The sequence below is a fragment of the Drosophila kikkawai genome, chromosome X (assembly GCF_030179895.1).
Source record: "Drosophila kikkawai strain 14028-0561.14 chromosome X, DkikHiC1v2, whole genome shotgun sequence".
Classification (NCBI taxonomy): Eukaryota; Metazoa; Arthropoda; class Insecta; order Diptera; family Drosophilidae; genus Drosophila; species Drosophila kikkawai.
In genome coordinates, this window is record NC_091733.1 from 20,325,435 (window position 1) to 20,340,461 (window position 15,027).

The following is a 15,027-nucleotide window of genomic DNA, read 5'->3' on the forward strand; positions in this document are numbered from 1 at the left end:
TTCATTTATTATGTTCTACATTTTAAATCTTGTTTAAAGCAATTTTGGAAGTAAGGTCCTTCAGTTGCACCCCTGATGGTGGATCGGCGTTTTAAGTGTCTTTTATTATACATTTTATTACAAATAATTTTTTCAAGTGGAACGTTTAAGTGACGTTTGAAAAGACGTTGAAGCTTATGTACAATCGATTGCCGATATCTTAAGATACACTAAAATCAGTTGGTATTTTTTAACAATCGTTTTCCCATGTCTTAAGATACATTAAAATCAGTTTGGTATTTTCAAACCATTGGGTATCGATAGACGATAGGCGCGACAATTGGATTTCCCCAGAAATCGCAGTGCGTCCACACTGTAAGTCATCCATGTGGCATCCTTGTTGTGATTTGGCAGAGAAGTGAAGACAAAAATTAAGAAACATGTCGGAGCTAAACATAGAGTTGAAGAAACTCAGGGAACTGGTAAGCAAATACCCAGCCGCACCACAATATCCCCAACTAAGCAAAACCAATTCCCTGAAGGAACTGAAAACGAATGGACTAGCTACCCGGCTAAATTCTGGCACGTCTGATCAGCTCGACGGCGACTTGGTTCAGCTGCAAATTGAAAATAAAAAGCTGAAGCACCGACTGCAGATTATCAACAAGGTAATAGTTGCACTCTCAAGGTGTTCATTATACCTCATAAGGCATGTCCGTCTCTTTCCGCAGTCCATTGCTGAAGAATCAACAGGTGCAAATAGTTGTGCAAATTGCTCGATCACCGAGCATTTGGAGAGTGTGTTTGCGCAAGCAATCGCACTGGCGTATCCGGAATACAGCAAGACTCCTGTGCTGATAGCTCCCGTCAATACTGGATCGGCGAAATTCGGCGACTATCAGTGCAACAATGCCATGGGCTTGGCGAAGAAGTTCAAGGAGGCCGGCATCAATAAGTCCCCGCGTGAAATAGCCACCGAGTTGCAGCGACACTGCCCTTCATCGCCCCTTATAGACAAGCTCGAAGTGGCCGGAGCAGGCTTTGTGAATGTTTTTCTAAGCAAGTGAGTGTTTTAATGGTTTGCCAATCGACCGTGGCTGGAAAAAAAATGCATTTTTGCAGGGCATTTGCAGCAGAAGCACTGAGCAGCATGTTGCGGGACGGCATTAAACCGCCATCGGTGCCAAGGAAGCGTGTTTTGGTCGACTTTTCGTCGCCGAACATTGCCAAGCAAATGCATGTTGGTCACTTGCGTTCCACAATAATTGGTGAATCGATTTGCCGCCTGCTGGAGTTCCTGCAACACGATGTGTTGCGCATCAATCACCTTGGCGATTGGGGAACACAGTTTGGCATGTTGATTGCCCATTTGGAAGATCGCTTTCCCAATTATCTGAACGAGAGTCCGCCCATTCATGATTTGCAATTGTTCTACAAGGAATCGAAACTGCGGTATGTGTTCTTAAAAGCGTTTTTAATCTCGGTTTTCAAGTTGATTTTTCCCCTTATTTCTATCCCACAGTTTCGACGAGGACGAGGAATTCAAGAAGCGTGCCTATAGTCGCGTGGTGTCCCTCCAAAACGGCACTCCGAACTCCATTAAAGCCTGGGAACTGATCTGTAATGTTTCGCGAAAGGAGTTCCAAACGATTTATGAGCGTTTGGATGTAACCATCCAGGAGCGTGGTGAGTCATTCTATCAATCCCGTATGCTGTCCGTGGTGGAGCTTCTGCGGTCAAAGCATTTACTGGAAACGGATGATGGACGGGAGATTATGTGGCCGGACGAGACCAAGACGGGAATTCCCCTGACAATCGTCAAGTCAGACGGCGGCTTCACCTATGACACCTCGGATATGGCAGCTATCCGCCATCGTGTGGAAGAGGAGAAATGCACCTGGATAATCTATGTGGTGGATGCTGGACAGAGCACACATTTCAATACCATATTTAAGGCTGCCGAACGGTGTGCTATTCTGAATCCATCCGTCCACCGCGTCGACCACGTCCAGTTCGGTGTGGTGCTTGGCGAGGACGGCAAGAAGTTCAAGACGCGATCCGGCGATACCGTTAAGTTATCCGACCTGCTTGACGAGGGCATGAAGCGTTCGTTGCAGCAATTGGAAAGTCGTGGACGCGAAAAGGTACTCACTCCTCAGGAGCTTAAGGACGCCCAGGAGGCTGTGGCCTACGGATGCATCAAATACGCCGATCTGCGCCATAATCGGGTTGGCGACTATATCTTTTCGTTCGATAAGATGCTGGACGATCGTGGTAACACTGCCGTTTACCTACTGTACACATACACACGCATTTGCTCAATTGCCCGAAACTCTGGTGAAGATTTTACCGATGTGGCCAAGGTGCTGAGCACCGTTAGCATTGAATTGGGCCACGAAAAGGAGTGGAAGCTGGCGAAGACTCTTTTGAAAATGCACGACATATTTATCAAGTGTTCCAAGGAGCTCTTCCTGCATTTCTTGTGTGAATTCTGCTATGAGGTATGCGCTGTGTTTACCGAGTTCTACGACAGTTGTTATTGCATCGAACGAAACAAGGCTGGCGAGATTATCGGAGTGAATCGCAGTCGAATTCTGCTGTGCGAGGCCACAGCGGCCGTATTGAGGCAGAGCTTTCATATTTTGGGCTTGAAGCCCGTTGTGAAAATGTAGGGATTTCATATTCAAATAATGGACTAAAGGATTGTAAACGAATAAAGCCAACCAACCGATTAATTCATTTTTCTTTACGTTGTTAAAGTCTGGTATGCGTTATATTAGTTGGGAATACCCAGAAAGTGCATTTGGAAACTTTACATTTTAAAGTTTTAACTAAGAGTTGCTTAATTAAAAACATCTAAAAGAGAATACTCTGCCTTTTTTTTATATTTTAATACATGTACATTTTTAAAGCTAAATAAATTAGACACCTCAGCTGATCAATTTTATAAGTTGAGCTTATAAATTAATTATTAAGACCATGTAAACAATAATTTAATTTATTCGTTACTTTCCCATATTTTCGTTAGTGTGCATGCGGTATATCGAAAATCGATAAAATACCAAGCAGGGTAGATCTGGTATTTTGCAGTCTAGGGTCACACTTATGTGATTGTGTCAGTTCATCGCCTGAGCGTATATTAATTTTTCGAGTGTGTAGTTGTTAATAAATGTATGGTTCTGGGCGATAATTTACCGAAACGTCTAATGTGAGAACACCAATTGCGCGTCTTTCGCTTCATATTCACCCAACGCTATATGCCTAAGACAAATAGATAAACCCAGCTGCTCCGAACTGTTGACCAGAGTTGTATTCAATGTATAAAAAAAAAATGCAAAACTTTACAGGCCGGACATGGAATTGTTTTATAGTGATTAATGTTTTAGAATCTCTGCAGTGCACCGAAGTGTTTGCAGGGGGCCTATTCGCAGGGCGGTGTAAACTGCATTTGTTTTTGTCAATCCCAAAAAGTACCTGCCTCCGAACACACCTAAATACCCTAATATGTACATGACTTGTATGTATGTCTCTGCAATATACCCTGCAGTACCATTCATCAACATTTCATCAACGTTTCATCAATGGCAGAAGCGTTTTGTTGATGATTCATCGATGGATCGCCATACAAATTATTGATGAGTTTAACATGGGCATGTCATAGGCTGTCATCATCAGCAATTCATCAACATTTCATCCTCATTTCATCGATGAATTGTTAATGAAAACGCCTATTGATGAAATGTGCTACTGCAGGGTAGTACACTCATCTGTAAATATATATATACAAATGTGTGTAAAGTCGGTAAATCCTAATAGATAACTTGTTTCGCTCCGCTGGGACACGCATAGTTCAACAGGCCGACGCGATACCGGTTTCATACCAAAACTACCGGCACAACACACAAAACTTTGGTTATCTTGCCCATAAGTTGAAAAGTGTCAGTGCAAGTGTCAGTTGCTTTATTTGCGAGTCCTTGCTCACAAGTCTTGAGTATTTCTATTGATTTTACCTGGAGGGAGTTTTTGCTTGTTTTATTTAATTAATTCAATTCCCAACAGTGTGCGGCGAGGATAGAATACATATAACTTGAGCAAAAACCCAGGGAGCAGGAATTCGGATGCAATGGAAAGTGCCAGTACTGGTCGCCGAAGGAACAACATGCGGGTCAATGCGGAGGACAATGCACTAGATCAAATAACGAAAGAGGTAACAATCCTGCAAATTCGCATCAAAAGGATGATTATTAATCTGATGAATCTAGGCGGAGGCCCGGCTTGCAGCGCGTCGACAAGCTCGTGCCGAGGCTCGCGAGATCCGTATGCGGGAGCTGGAGCGACAGCAAAAGGAGCTGGAGCTAACGGCCGACCGTGTATTCGATATGCAAAGCACCACTGGCGTCGGTGCAGGCGGTGGCGACACACTCCTCTCGACGCATCCCTCGCGGCTCGTCTATGGCGGCCTGGTAAATGTGGCCCGTGCATCGGTATCGCGGCGTAGCAGTGAGGACTCATTGGAGGATGACGGCCGAAGTTTTCGTGACTTCAAGCATGAGCTTAAAGTGGGTTCCACAGTCATTTCCATGTTTCCATATTAATTAACTCGCTCTCTCTCTCTCTCAAAGGACGTTGAGGAACGGTTTCGGAAGGCGATGATAACGAATGCCCAGCTGGACAACGACCGTGCTTCCCAGGCTTACGAAGTGAAACTGCTCAAGGACAAATGCGAAATAATGCAGGAATCGTTTGCCCAACTGCAGCGCGAATTTAAGGAGAAGATGCGCGACTGCAATGCCCTCAAACGGAGCTTGGATCGGGCCAATCTCGAGCTGAAGCTAGTGCAAGGCCAGTTAAATGAGCGGGACTTGTTGATATCGGAGCAGGGCCTTCTGATTGTGGCTGTTGAGAACGAGGATGGCAGCGATGCCAAGCGGGCTCTAGTTAGTGTTGACAACGCCAAGCTCTTGGCGTCCGTTCAGGGTTCTTTAGGTGAGAGCTTATCCACAGACCTTGTGTTCACTCGAATTTACAGCCAATGTCGCCTTCATTCATTTCCAGATGTTAGACTCAAAAAGTTCAGCGACGAAAAGAACAGATTGCTATCCGAGGTGCACAGTCTTCACGAACAGCTTGATGAATATAAAAGTGGAGGAATGGCTGGTGGATCTGGCAGCTTTGCACATGGTTCTTTAGGCGAAGACGATGATTACGAGGCTCAAAGTAGGTTCATTTTTAATGCACATTTTATTTAATTTATATTCTTTTTTAACTATAAAAACGAATTTGCGCGGGGGCGAAACAAGGCATATTTTATTATATATTTCTTTTTTTTATTTATCGATAGTCTGGAGTCTTTCGAACATATCCAAAAGTTTGCTATAATTTCGGTCTTGCAAATATTAAAAAAATTAATTATATATAATTTATTTGTTTCGTTTTCCGATTATATTGGTTCAATATATAAAACAGATTCATGGCACATATACCTCACCGTAAAATATCGATTTATATATCATCTGTTACATAAAATATTCATATATCAATATATTTTGTCTTCCATATGTTGAGGTGCTAGATCGACTCGACTGTTGATGATAATCATGGAAAGAATAGGGGGAAAACTTGCTTTTATTCTGTTAACTATGCTTTTTTTTAATGTTCAACACTTTTTTATTGCCTTTCCAAGATTTATTTATATTTTGTAGCATACGATAATTGCTAAATCGACTCGACTTATGATGAAAATCAAGGAAAGAATATGGCGAAAACTTGCTTTTATTCTGTTAACTATGCATATTTTTATTGTTCAACACTTTTTTATTGCCTTTCCAAGATTTATTTATATTTTGTAGCATAATTGCTAAATCGACTCGACTTATGATGAAAATCAAGGAAAGAATATGGGGAAAACTTGCTTTTATTCTGTTAACTATGCTTAGCTTTCATTTTCAACACTTTCTTATTGCCTTTCCAATATTTATTTCTTCTTTGCATTGTTTTGTATTTATTTATTCATTTTGTAGATAGAAAAATCTTTACAAAAAAAAAAAAAGCATAATATTGAAATTTTACCACGAGCCTTTGTCTTTCTTCTTGCATCATCCCGCAGGGGAGTCAAACAAAATCATTTCAGACTATAAATATAAGCTGCAAAAGGCTGAACAAGAAATCGCCAATTTACAATCGAGTTTAGCACGTTCAGAGACTCAAGTCATTCGATACAAAAGCACTGCGGAAGCCGCCGAAAAGTCAGAGGCTGAATTAAAAGTCGAGCGCCGCAAGCTACAACGTGAGGTAAGTGTTGAGGACATTTCACGACCTAATTATTTGTCACCTATAAATACTAAAAACCAAAGCCAATCCGAAATATTATATTTCGATTGCGCGGTATCGCACCTAAACTTTAAGAATAAATATTTTATAAACTAATTGAAATGGTCAATTGACGTTTATTGATATTATGTAGACTCAAACTAAGAAAGTAAACTAATAATGGAATTTCAAGACCTAAAATTTATAAAAAAAAGAAAATTATGCAAACTTTTTACAAATTTATTTAGAGCCATGATGCTGCTTTTCTGATATAGCGAGCATTTCGGCAATGTTAGATTCAAATAAATCAATTAATTCAAATTTCCAACTAACCGAAATGTTGAGGGTCTTGTTTTTATGCATTTTGTTTCTTAATTTCAAAGAGAATCTTACTGAAAATAAAGAAGTAAAGAATAAAGGACAGCCTACATTAGGATGACATAATTTATATATACATAGAAATTGTACTCCTAAAAGGTGTACAAATATTTATAACACATAAGGGAAAAGGTGAAGGTCGAGACAGCTTTATTGCGCCCCCGCTTTTTCATAACAAATTATACCTTGCAGGGTATTATATATTCAGTCAGAAGCTAGTAACACAGTGAAGGAGTTATTCCGGCATTATAAAACATATACATATGTATATACTGGATCAGCATCAACAGCTGAGTCGATTTAGCCTTGTCTGCAAACATGAAGAAATGTTTCCATTTTTTTTTTAATCGTTAAAATTAAAAAAAAAAACAATGAAATTAAAAAAAAAACTTAAATGAAAGGGTAATGCATCTTTGGCTTCGTTATGAATTTTTAAAATTAAAAAATATATATAAAAATATAAATTTAAAAATTAAAATTAAAACAAAAAAATAATAGTAAAAATAAATTTCAATTTTAATTACATTTAAAACATTTGGCAAAAAATTAAATTTAAAAAGAACTTAAAAAACCAAAACAAAAAAGATTTCTGAATAGATATTAAGCATTATTGGATTAGTTGTAATTGACTTCAACTGCGATCTCTCATACAATTGCAAACAGCAAGGGTATACAATCTTCGGCCATCCGAAGTAAGCTTTCTTTCATGCAAGTGCACATTTTCATAACATACATCAGTATCGGGGAAATTGGGAAATATGCTGGGTATACTACAATCTTAAGCTAACAGTACAGTGTAAGCCCGCTCTTCTGATTTGCAGAGAGCGAGAGCTACAAGCCCTATGATTCCATTACAATATACCCTATTTGTATCCCTTCCTTATAGCATCGGGAAATACTGGAGAGATTGGAGGAGGCGGAGACGGCCAATAACCATTTGCTAAAGCGTTTGGATAAATTAAAAAACGCCAAGAGCGCCATTCTAAAAGACTTATGACCTAAAATGGGAAACTACTGCATTATTGCCTCCAACCACAACGACGTAGCGGCATCATCCGATGATGGCACCAAGAGAAGCAGCACGGCATTAACAAAGTCTGAATGCGATAAGACATAGAAGATAATAGTCCCGGAAGCCAGCACACATCCTACGTTAAACATTTAATACACTTAAAAGGATACGTATCCTTATTCTTATGCGCATGTGTACTCCTCCAAACGGCAAACATCAAATTGTGTTTATTTATAATACATTTAGTGCGAAAATTAGTAATAATATCAAATTGATTCATTAGCGGATATATATATATATATTGATTTTGTGCCCACACTACCGTTAATGACATTTATACGATTTTTTTTTTATTTTGTTACGTGAGCAAGGTATAGTTCATGCTTTTGATTTAACATAAGGTTAAACGCAAATATATTATGTAATAACATTGTTCTGTAATATTTCAAATTAAATATATATACATTTTATTTAATAACACCTGAAAATTGGTAATTAAGTGTTTTTTTATTCAATACTTCAATTATGATATTAAAAAAGATAGTTTGGCGGACTTTAAGTGTACAAAACGGATAATAAATCCTATAACCTCTCATTGATTTTGTGGCAGAAAATGCTATAATGTTCGGAATTCGAATAGTAATAATAAAATTTCAATTGCTGACCTGCTTACGACATCATTTCTACGCATAATCCTGAGAATTCGCGATTCGTCCGTTTGCCTGTCCGCAGCAGTAAGCGAAACTAATGCAAAACGTCCGATTCTTTGTCCGTATTTAATATTTTTAGCGGCATTTTTCGGATCTACGTCCGCTTCTTAGTCTGCTGGGTAAAGGCCTCAGACAGAGATTGGGATTGTACAGATTATAAGAGATAATTTACTATTATATTTTTTCAAAAAAGCAAGGTTCGATTTGCCTAAGCTGTCGAGAATATCAAAAGTGTCTCTATTTCTATATGTGTTTTTAACAAAATTTAATTAAAATGCTAACTATATTTTTAACGTTGATTTGGAAGAATTTTAAAAAGCAAAGCCACCACAAGGTCATTTTCATAATGTCTATATTCGTGCCTATGTTTGCGGCTGTGTTACCTTTAGTGTCTCCGTATTTGAGGGATCCTAATCCAGATACAAATCCCTCCATAAGGGACACGAGTGTTGATTTCAAATGGTTTTCGTTGATTCAAAAAATTAATGCTCGACGAGAGCGTATGTTGAGGGCAAATGCGAAGTAAGTGAGAGAGAGTAGTTTTGCAAAGATTTATTATTATTATACTGTATTTATTTATTTTCAACTATAGCTTTAAGGCAAACGTATTCATTCCGCAATCAAGGGTGGCCTATGCCAGCAGCTCGCATGCTGGCTTGCAGAAACTTATGGATGCTGCCATGGGAAATCTTGGCTTCGCCAAAAATCAGACTTTTGGATTTGAAAATTGCGATGCTATGCGTACCAACGCCACCTTTGAGCACTTTATAGCCAGCGTTTGTTTCCACAATGCGGCAGGGGATGAGTCCAAAGACGGCCTGCCTCAAGTGCTAAACTTTTCCATTATTATGCCCTCCGAGCTGCGCAACTATGAAGGCACTGCGATTGGTCAGAAATGGAAGCAAAGCGGGCCCCGCTATTTCGTGAAGAATTCGGAAATCGATGACGATGACTCTACGGACTATTTGCGGGAGGGCTTTGTGCCGCTCCAGTACCATATAAGTACGGAATATCTACGGATGGCTTCCAAGGGTGCAAAACCGCCAGCTGCTAGTTTGTATCCCATGAGTCGGGCTGAAGCTATCGTGCCAAAGTTCTCCGAGTCTTCAGTCACTGCAGCCTTTATAGTAATGGTGCTTGGGTTTATGTTTCCGGTGATTATACTAGTAAAGGTGCGTATTTAGTTTCTAAATCTGAAAATTATATTGCTTCATATTTTATATATTTTCTATAATAACTCTATCTTATATATATTCTATATAATTTCTATATTTTCTGTATGTTCTATATTTTCTATATTCTTTATTTTTGAATCAATCCCTTTCAGCTCATTGTGGAGGAGCACGAGTTGGGTCAGTGCTTCGTCCTGGAAGTGAATAATGCTGGTAGATGTTTACAAGTGGTAGCTTGGTTTTTCAACGCATGCATTCAGCTGCTGATAAGTTCGTTTTTTCTCGCAGTGTTGATTATGGTATTTTGCCTTTTTCGGGATTGTAGTTATCTTAAATACCTCAAAATGCATTTCTTTCAGTATACCTCGAATTGGAGCTCCCCGTTGGAATTGATCTTTGCGCTTCCCTTTTTTGCCTCCTACAGCGTCTCTGTTGCCAGCTTTATCATATTTTTATCAGTCATAATACGGAGTACAAAATTAGCCTTGGTTTTGGTACCCATTATTTGGTTCCTTGTGCCGTTTCCTTTTCTGTTCACCGAACAGCTCAAGTTTGAAGCGCCGTATTTTTTGTATTTGATAGCCACGTTTCTCATGTGCAATGTCACCCTCAGTCGGGGACTCAAAGTACTGATGATGGACTTTTACGATAGGCCTTCTCAAGGCCCTAAATCAGATCAAATAATAACGGATGACAATTTTATAATATTTGGATTTGCTGGCCTCATTGGGATCTTTTTCCTACAGGCACTATTTTATATCCTGATGGTCCTAGTTCACCTGGCCATAGTTAAGTTTTGGGAGTGGGAGCTTCTGGGGCGTTACCTGAAGACCTTTCCGCGAAAGTGCCGAAGATATTGGCGGGCCAAGAAGCGAAGGCAAATGAATGCGAACGCAATGTTGCCAAAGGAAACCAGAGTGGTAATTGACGATATTGAACCGGTTCTAAAGAGCAATTTTGCCACCGACAGAACTAAAAAAATCAACATCAAGTCGGAAAGAAATTCTGAAAATCAAATTAGAAGACCGGCCATTGAATTTCGAGATGTCTACAAGAGATTTTTGAAAACCTATGTGGTCCACAGGTTCACACTTAATGTGTTTCCGGGGGAAGTTGTAGTGCTATTGGGTCACAATTCGTCGGGAAAGACAACACTAATACGGATGCTGCGTGGCTTGATACTGCCGACGCATGGCGAGATCCTCATGTCGGGAGTTAACCTCGTGAAGAACAATTTGTATTTTAACATGAAGGCCCACAGGCGTAGCGGAATCTCCCTGGCCTCCAAAGCCCTATTCCTCGAGCTAACCGTGTTCGATCACCTGCTGTTCTTCAGCAGGCTGCGCGGCCTCAAGAAGGACGAGGCCCGGGAGGAGGTGGAAAACATTATACGCTCGCTGCATATGGAGGCTCTGCAGGGGATTCTAGTGGGTAATCTCAGCATTGGACAGAAGCGTATTGTGCAATCGATATGTGCCTTCGTGGGACGAACCAAGATTGTTCTGCTCCACAAACCCCTGGACGGCGTGGACGAGGCAACGGCCACGCTGTTATTTAGCTTTGTCCAGCGAGAGAAGAGAAATCGTGCCATTTTTGTCACCTCTAATCGCTCCAAGGTGGCGAGTGGCCTGGGCGATCGCATTGGCATTCTGGAGAAGGGTCATCTGGTGTTCCTTGGAACGGAGAGACAGCTCTGCGAGGACTTCAATGATGCCTATCGATTGGTAAACCCAAGCTTTGTTATCCCCTTCCCCATAACCCATAACCCCCATTGTCATCCCAATAGACTATCTATGGCAAAGCCCACTGTGATTTCGACAAAATATGGACGTTCTTGGAAGACTATACAACCACTGGCATTGAGGTGGAGTCCAAAATGGGTGACCTGGCTGTTTTCCTTATAAATAAAGTCGATTTTCCCGGATTGATTCGCCTGCTAGATGACCTGCCAAAAAACATGGTTGACTTGAAAATAGATGGCTTCAGGTTTCAGGAATGCAGCCTCGACCAGATTCTCATCAAGTGGTTTACACCGGAGCCATTCAATTTTGCTCTTCAGGAATCGGAACCGGAACACCTAAAATTTAGGACCAGATACGATGCATTGAAGAGATTTTTAAGAGGGGTCTCTCACTTTCAAATTGTGTTGCGCCATCGCGCGTTAATTGATTTTTATAACGCGTACTTTCTGATTATTAAGATTTTGCTGCCCATGCTCATGACCCTGTGGTTGGCCCTTTGCATTAGGCATCATCCGTCCAATTTCCAGTCGCCAGAAGGTAGAGTCTTTCCCATTGCTGATGGTAGTGGTAGTGGCGGCATGACTTTTGCACTAAAAGGATCTCCCTTTGGCGATGATAATCCCCTGAAAGCTGCCTACGACAAATACGTAACAACGGGAGGAGCCAAGGAAGTTGTCGCGGATCTGGGAGAGATGCGCCACAGCTATGAGATATACGAGGACAAGAGGATACTGGCGACAGCCAAGTTCAAACCGGACGAGGTCGAGGCTCTGTACAACAACAGGTGGGGTCACGCAGCCCCCCACAGTCTGGCGCTTGTGATGGATTCCCTAGCTGTGTATGTACTTTACATTAACATCTCTCTATTAAGAAAATCTCTCAGAAAGATTGAAAAAATACATTTAATTTTCCGCGGTTCAAAGTTCGCCGGGTCAGCTAGTATATCTATAAAAGCTATAACCCATATATATATTTTGCAGTGGCTTCGTTGGTCCCGATTCCGGAATAAACGTGGAAATGGAGAGGATGCCCCTCTCGACCCCACACCCCCTGAACATGTACAATGTCCCCCTGCTGACCCTCTGCGTGATAAGCTTCAGCTTCTGCTTTACCTGGACCATGCCCATACTGTACATGAACCTCAGCCGAGACCGTCGCTTCAACTACATCGAGTTGATTGCCGGAATGCGGCTGAGCGTGCTGGCCAGTGCCATAATGCTCTATGAGCTGCTCGTGGCTGCGTTTTCCTTTGTCACCTCTCAGCTGGTCATCCTCATTTTGGGTTACGACGCCGTGATGTTCAATGGGATGTTCCGTAAGTAGTAACGTAAAACTCTGAGGGGGGAATGCGTCATAACCTGATTTCCGTAAGCCAGTGATGTATGCGCACGTCATACTGTTGGTGGCCCTGTGTGTCCTCAGCATTAACATACTGATTTCTCTCGGATCGACGATAACGCAGAATGCTTACCTGTTGGTCTTGTCATTGCACGCAGTGGGCATAATCAGTTACCTGTTTGTAAGGGAGTTCCCAACGGAGTCCGCCAGGTATATATACATATTTATGGACTTTTATCCGCTCTTCTCCTTGATGGATCATATGGTGATATTGGTTGATTTATCGGAGCTGAAATGGCTCTGTCGTGACATTCAAATTTATGAGACCAGTGTCCACGTGGACAAGTGCAAGACGAAGCCAAATTGTTGCCGTAAGATTGATTTTTATATTAAACTATATTATATGTATACCCTTGCAGGGTTTATAAAAACTTCGGCGTACCGAAGTTAGCTTTCTTTCTTGTATATTATATTATAAATCTTGTACAGTTATCGACGATCCAACAAAGGAGTACTATCACCATCGCTATGTAGTCTGTAACTACCTGTTCATCTTCCTTACCTGGGTCTTGATCTATTTTCGCCTGAGAGCTTCGTTGCCCAAAACCACTTTGGAACACGGCAAATACTTGTGGGATAGTGAGTGAGTGAGTTGTGGTATTTAGTTTAAGGAGAGAGGAACTAAACCTGTGCTCGCAGTGCCGACAGTTACAATGATCAGCAGCTCCTACATTTTGGCCAACCCACTGACTTGCAAAAAACCTGGTTGGGGGAAAAGTCGCGGGTTCGGACACTGGAACGTTCCTTGATCTGGCAAAGAAGTATCCATGTGGGGCATTTGAGTGTGCTATTTGGCAAGTTTGTGGCCCTAAACAAAATTAATTTCATGCTCGATAGGTATGAGTTTCCAAAACAAATATCAGAGAAATCAGATTTCTTGAATGTTTATTATTACCTTTGCTAGGCACCAAGTCTTGAGCTTGTATGGACCCAATGGTTCGGGTAAAACAGTTTTGACCAAATCCATTCTGGGCTTTTATGCGGCCAACACTGGTCACGTGAACAGCTCGAATAGGATGCCCTACCAGAGGTACAAGTCGCAAATAGGCAATCTGGCCGGTTACAGTGCCCAAGAGGTTTTCCTAATGCAGGAGCTGACGATATTGGATGTGCTAAGTCTGGTATTGCGTATACGGCACTGGCTAAAGACCAATCAGCTCAAAGAGGAGGCGAAGGCGATATGCAAAATCCTAAACCTGTACAACTATCGGCATAATATTCTCTCAACCTGCAGTCAGGGTGTATTGAAGCGATTAAGCATCGCTCTGGCCCTCATGACCAATGCCGAGCTGATCCTGTTGGACGATCCCTTTGCCAATCTGGATGTTATCACCCAGCACACGGTGCTCCAGTCCATACAGGCTGCCTGCAGGCACGGCCTCTGCATCATCTATACGTGTGCCGACACTGATTTCTCGACGCCGGCACAGCGCCTGGCGGCGATTAGCCAAAGCGCCTTGATCGCCATCGGTGAACGCCACGAGTTGACCCACAATTACTACTCGTCGTACTATGTTATCGAGACCAAAATCCATCTGCCCCACATTGAAGCCATGAATGCCATGAAGTGGGACGAAAACGGGCTCCCGACTGATGAGCAGGACTTGGCGCGTCAGAGTCTGGAAACACAGATATATCTGGCTATAAAAGGCTTTGTAACGCGCATTTTTCCCAAGGCCATTGTTAAGTAAGTTGTTCTCCCTGAGTTTAAATTTCATTATACATAAATCCAATATGTTTAATCCAGTTCCAAGTCAGTGAGCTATCCAAGGATCTGGTTTTGGCTGCCCCGTCAAACGTATTCTGTGTCGCAAATATTTAAAGCACTTCATGGAAACCAGAATAGCTTTTATTCGTTCACCATTGCCCAGCCATCGGTCGGAACCCTATTTCTTCAGATTGCACCAGAGCAGGTGTAAAACAAGTCATTTATTATGCGTTTAATTGTTTTAAATAAATATATACATAGAAATATAAATGAAGAATTTACAAATATTTAACGCCCTCAAACTAAGAACATTTTTCCACAATTAAGATAAGTTTTAATAAATAAAATCAAGACAAGAGACCCAAAATTTAATTAAATTTAATTAATGTTTTATTTTTCGCAAAAGAAAATCTTTCTAAAATTCAAGTTTAGAATCGGTTTTTCCAAATTTAGTGTAAATAGCCTTTTTTCTGGCCCCGCAAATAAATATTTAGATATTATAAAATATATAATTTTCAAGATGTATTAAATAGTATCTGTAAGAAAGACAAATAAACTAACATATAGTATTAAAAAGTTGGTTCCCGTGTTTTTGATCTTCAAAGATTTAAAGTTTACG

The 15,027-nt window shown here is 41.0% G+C and overlaps 3 protein-coding genes across 6 annotated transcripts; all 3 read left to right on the top strand.

The window, feature by feature from the left end:
- Positions 1 to 330: 330 nt before the first annotated feature.
- On the top strand, positions 331 to 2,714 carry ArgRS (arginine--tRNA ligase-like protein). Its single transcript, XM_017181139.3, has 5 exons — positions 331 to 461; positions 522 to 647; positions 711 to 1,042; positions 1,102 to 1,431; positions 1,502 to 2,714. The coding sequence occupies exons 1-5, from the start codon at positions 420 to 422 to the stop codon at positions 2,649 to 2,651; spliced, it is 1,980 nt and encodes a 659-aa protein (XP_017036628.1). The 5' UTR covers positions 331 to 419; the 3' UTR covers positions 2,652 to 2,714.
- Positions 2,715 to 3,075: 361 nt separating this feature from the next.
- Positions 3,076 to 8,166, top strand: LOC108084798 (leucine-rich repeat flightless-interacting protein 2). 4 transcript variants are annotated; one of them, XM_017181153.3, is made up of 7 exons: positions 3,076 to 3,187; positions 4,039 to 4,186; positions 4,242 to 4,538; positions 4,602 to 4,965; positions 5,035 to 5,196; positions 6,086 to 6,270; positions 7,553 to 8,166. In XM_017181153.3, the coding sequence occupies exons 2-7, from the start codon at positions 4,103 to 4,105 to the stop codon at positions 7,661 to 7,663; spliced, it is 1,203 nt and encodes a 400-aa protein (XP_017036642.1). In that variant the 5' UTR covers positions 3,076 to 3,187; positions 4,039 to 4,102; the 3' UTR covers positions 7,664 to 8,166. The 4 variants fall into 4 exon arrangements, with proteins under 4 accessions (XP_017036642.1, XP_017036650.1, XP_070144539.1 ...); XM_070288438.1 differs by having other exon boundaries at positions 3,115 to 3,130; XM_070288439.1 differs by lacking the exon at positions 3,076 to 3,187 and adding an exon at positions 3,479 to 3,496.
- A 443-nt stretch (positions 8,167 to 8,609) lies between these two features.
- On the top strand, positions 8,610 to 14,661 carry LOC108084198 (ATP-binding cassette sub-family A member 17). The gene is made up of 11 exons (XM_070288285.1): positions 8,610 to 8,910; positions 8,981 to 9,560; positions 9,716 to 9,859; positions 9,920 to 11,284; positions 11,347 to 12,140; positions 12,283 to 12,617; positions 12,679 to 13,011; positions 13,130 to 13,283; positions 13,340 to 13,537; positions 13,605 to 14,387; positions 14,448 to 14,661. Exons 1-11 carry the CDS (start codon positions 8,663 to 8,665, stop codon positions 14,617 to 14,619), a joined length of 5,106 nt encoding a protein of 1,701 aa, XP_070144386.1. The 5' UTR covers positions 8,610 to 8,662; the 3' UTR covers positions 14,620 to 14,661.
- Positions 14,662 to 15,027: the final 366 nt, after the last annotated feature.

Excerpts from the sequence above, each read along its gene's own strand:
- ArgRS (XM_017181139.3), top strand. The coding sequence starts at position 420 with ATGTCGGAGCTAAACATAGAGTTGAAGAAACTCAGGGAACTG. Across the intron at positions 648-710 it reads GACTGCAGATTATCAACAAG|TCCATTGCTGAAGAATCAAC; the intron begins GTAATAGTTGCA and ends CTCTTTCCGCAG. Across the intron at positions 1,432-1,501 it reads TACAAGGAATCGAAACTGCG|TTTCGACGAGGACGAGGAAT; the intron begins GTATGTGTTCTT and ends TCTATCCCACAG.
- LOC108084798 (XM_017181153.3), top strand. The coding sequence starts at position 4,103 with ATGGAAAGTGCCAGTACTGGTCGCCGAAGGAACAACATGCGGGTCAAT. Across the intron at positions 4,966-5,034 it reads GTCCGTTCAGGGTTCTTTAG|ATGTTAGACTCAAAAAGTTC; the intron begins GTGAGAGCTTAT and ends ATTCATTTCCAG. Across the intron at positions 6,271-7,552 it reads GCCGCAAGCTACAACGTGAG|CATCGGGAAATACTGGAGAG; the intron begins GTAAGTGTTGAG and ends CCTTCCTTATAG.
- LOC108084198 (XM_070288285.1), top strand. The coding sequence starts at position 8,663 with ATGCTAACTATATTTTTAACGTTGATTTGGAAGAATTTTAAAAAGCAA. Across the intron at positions 9,860-9,919 it reads TTCTCGCAGTGTTGATTATG|TATACCTCGAATTGGAGCTC; the intron begins GTATTTTGCCTT and ends CATTTCTTTCAG. Across the intron at positions 13,284-13,339 it reads AAATACTTGTGGGATAGTGA|TGCCGACAGTTACAATGATC; the intron begins GTGAGTGAGTTG and ends CTGTGCTCGCAG.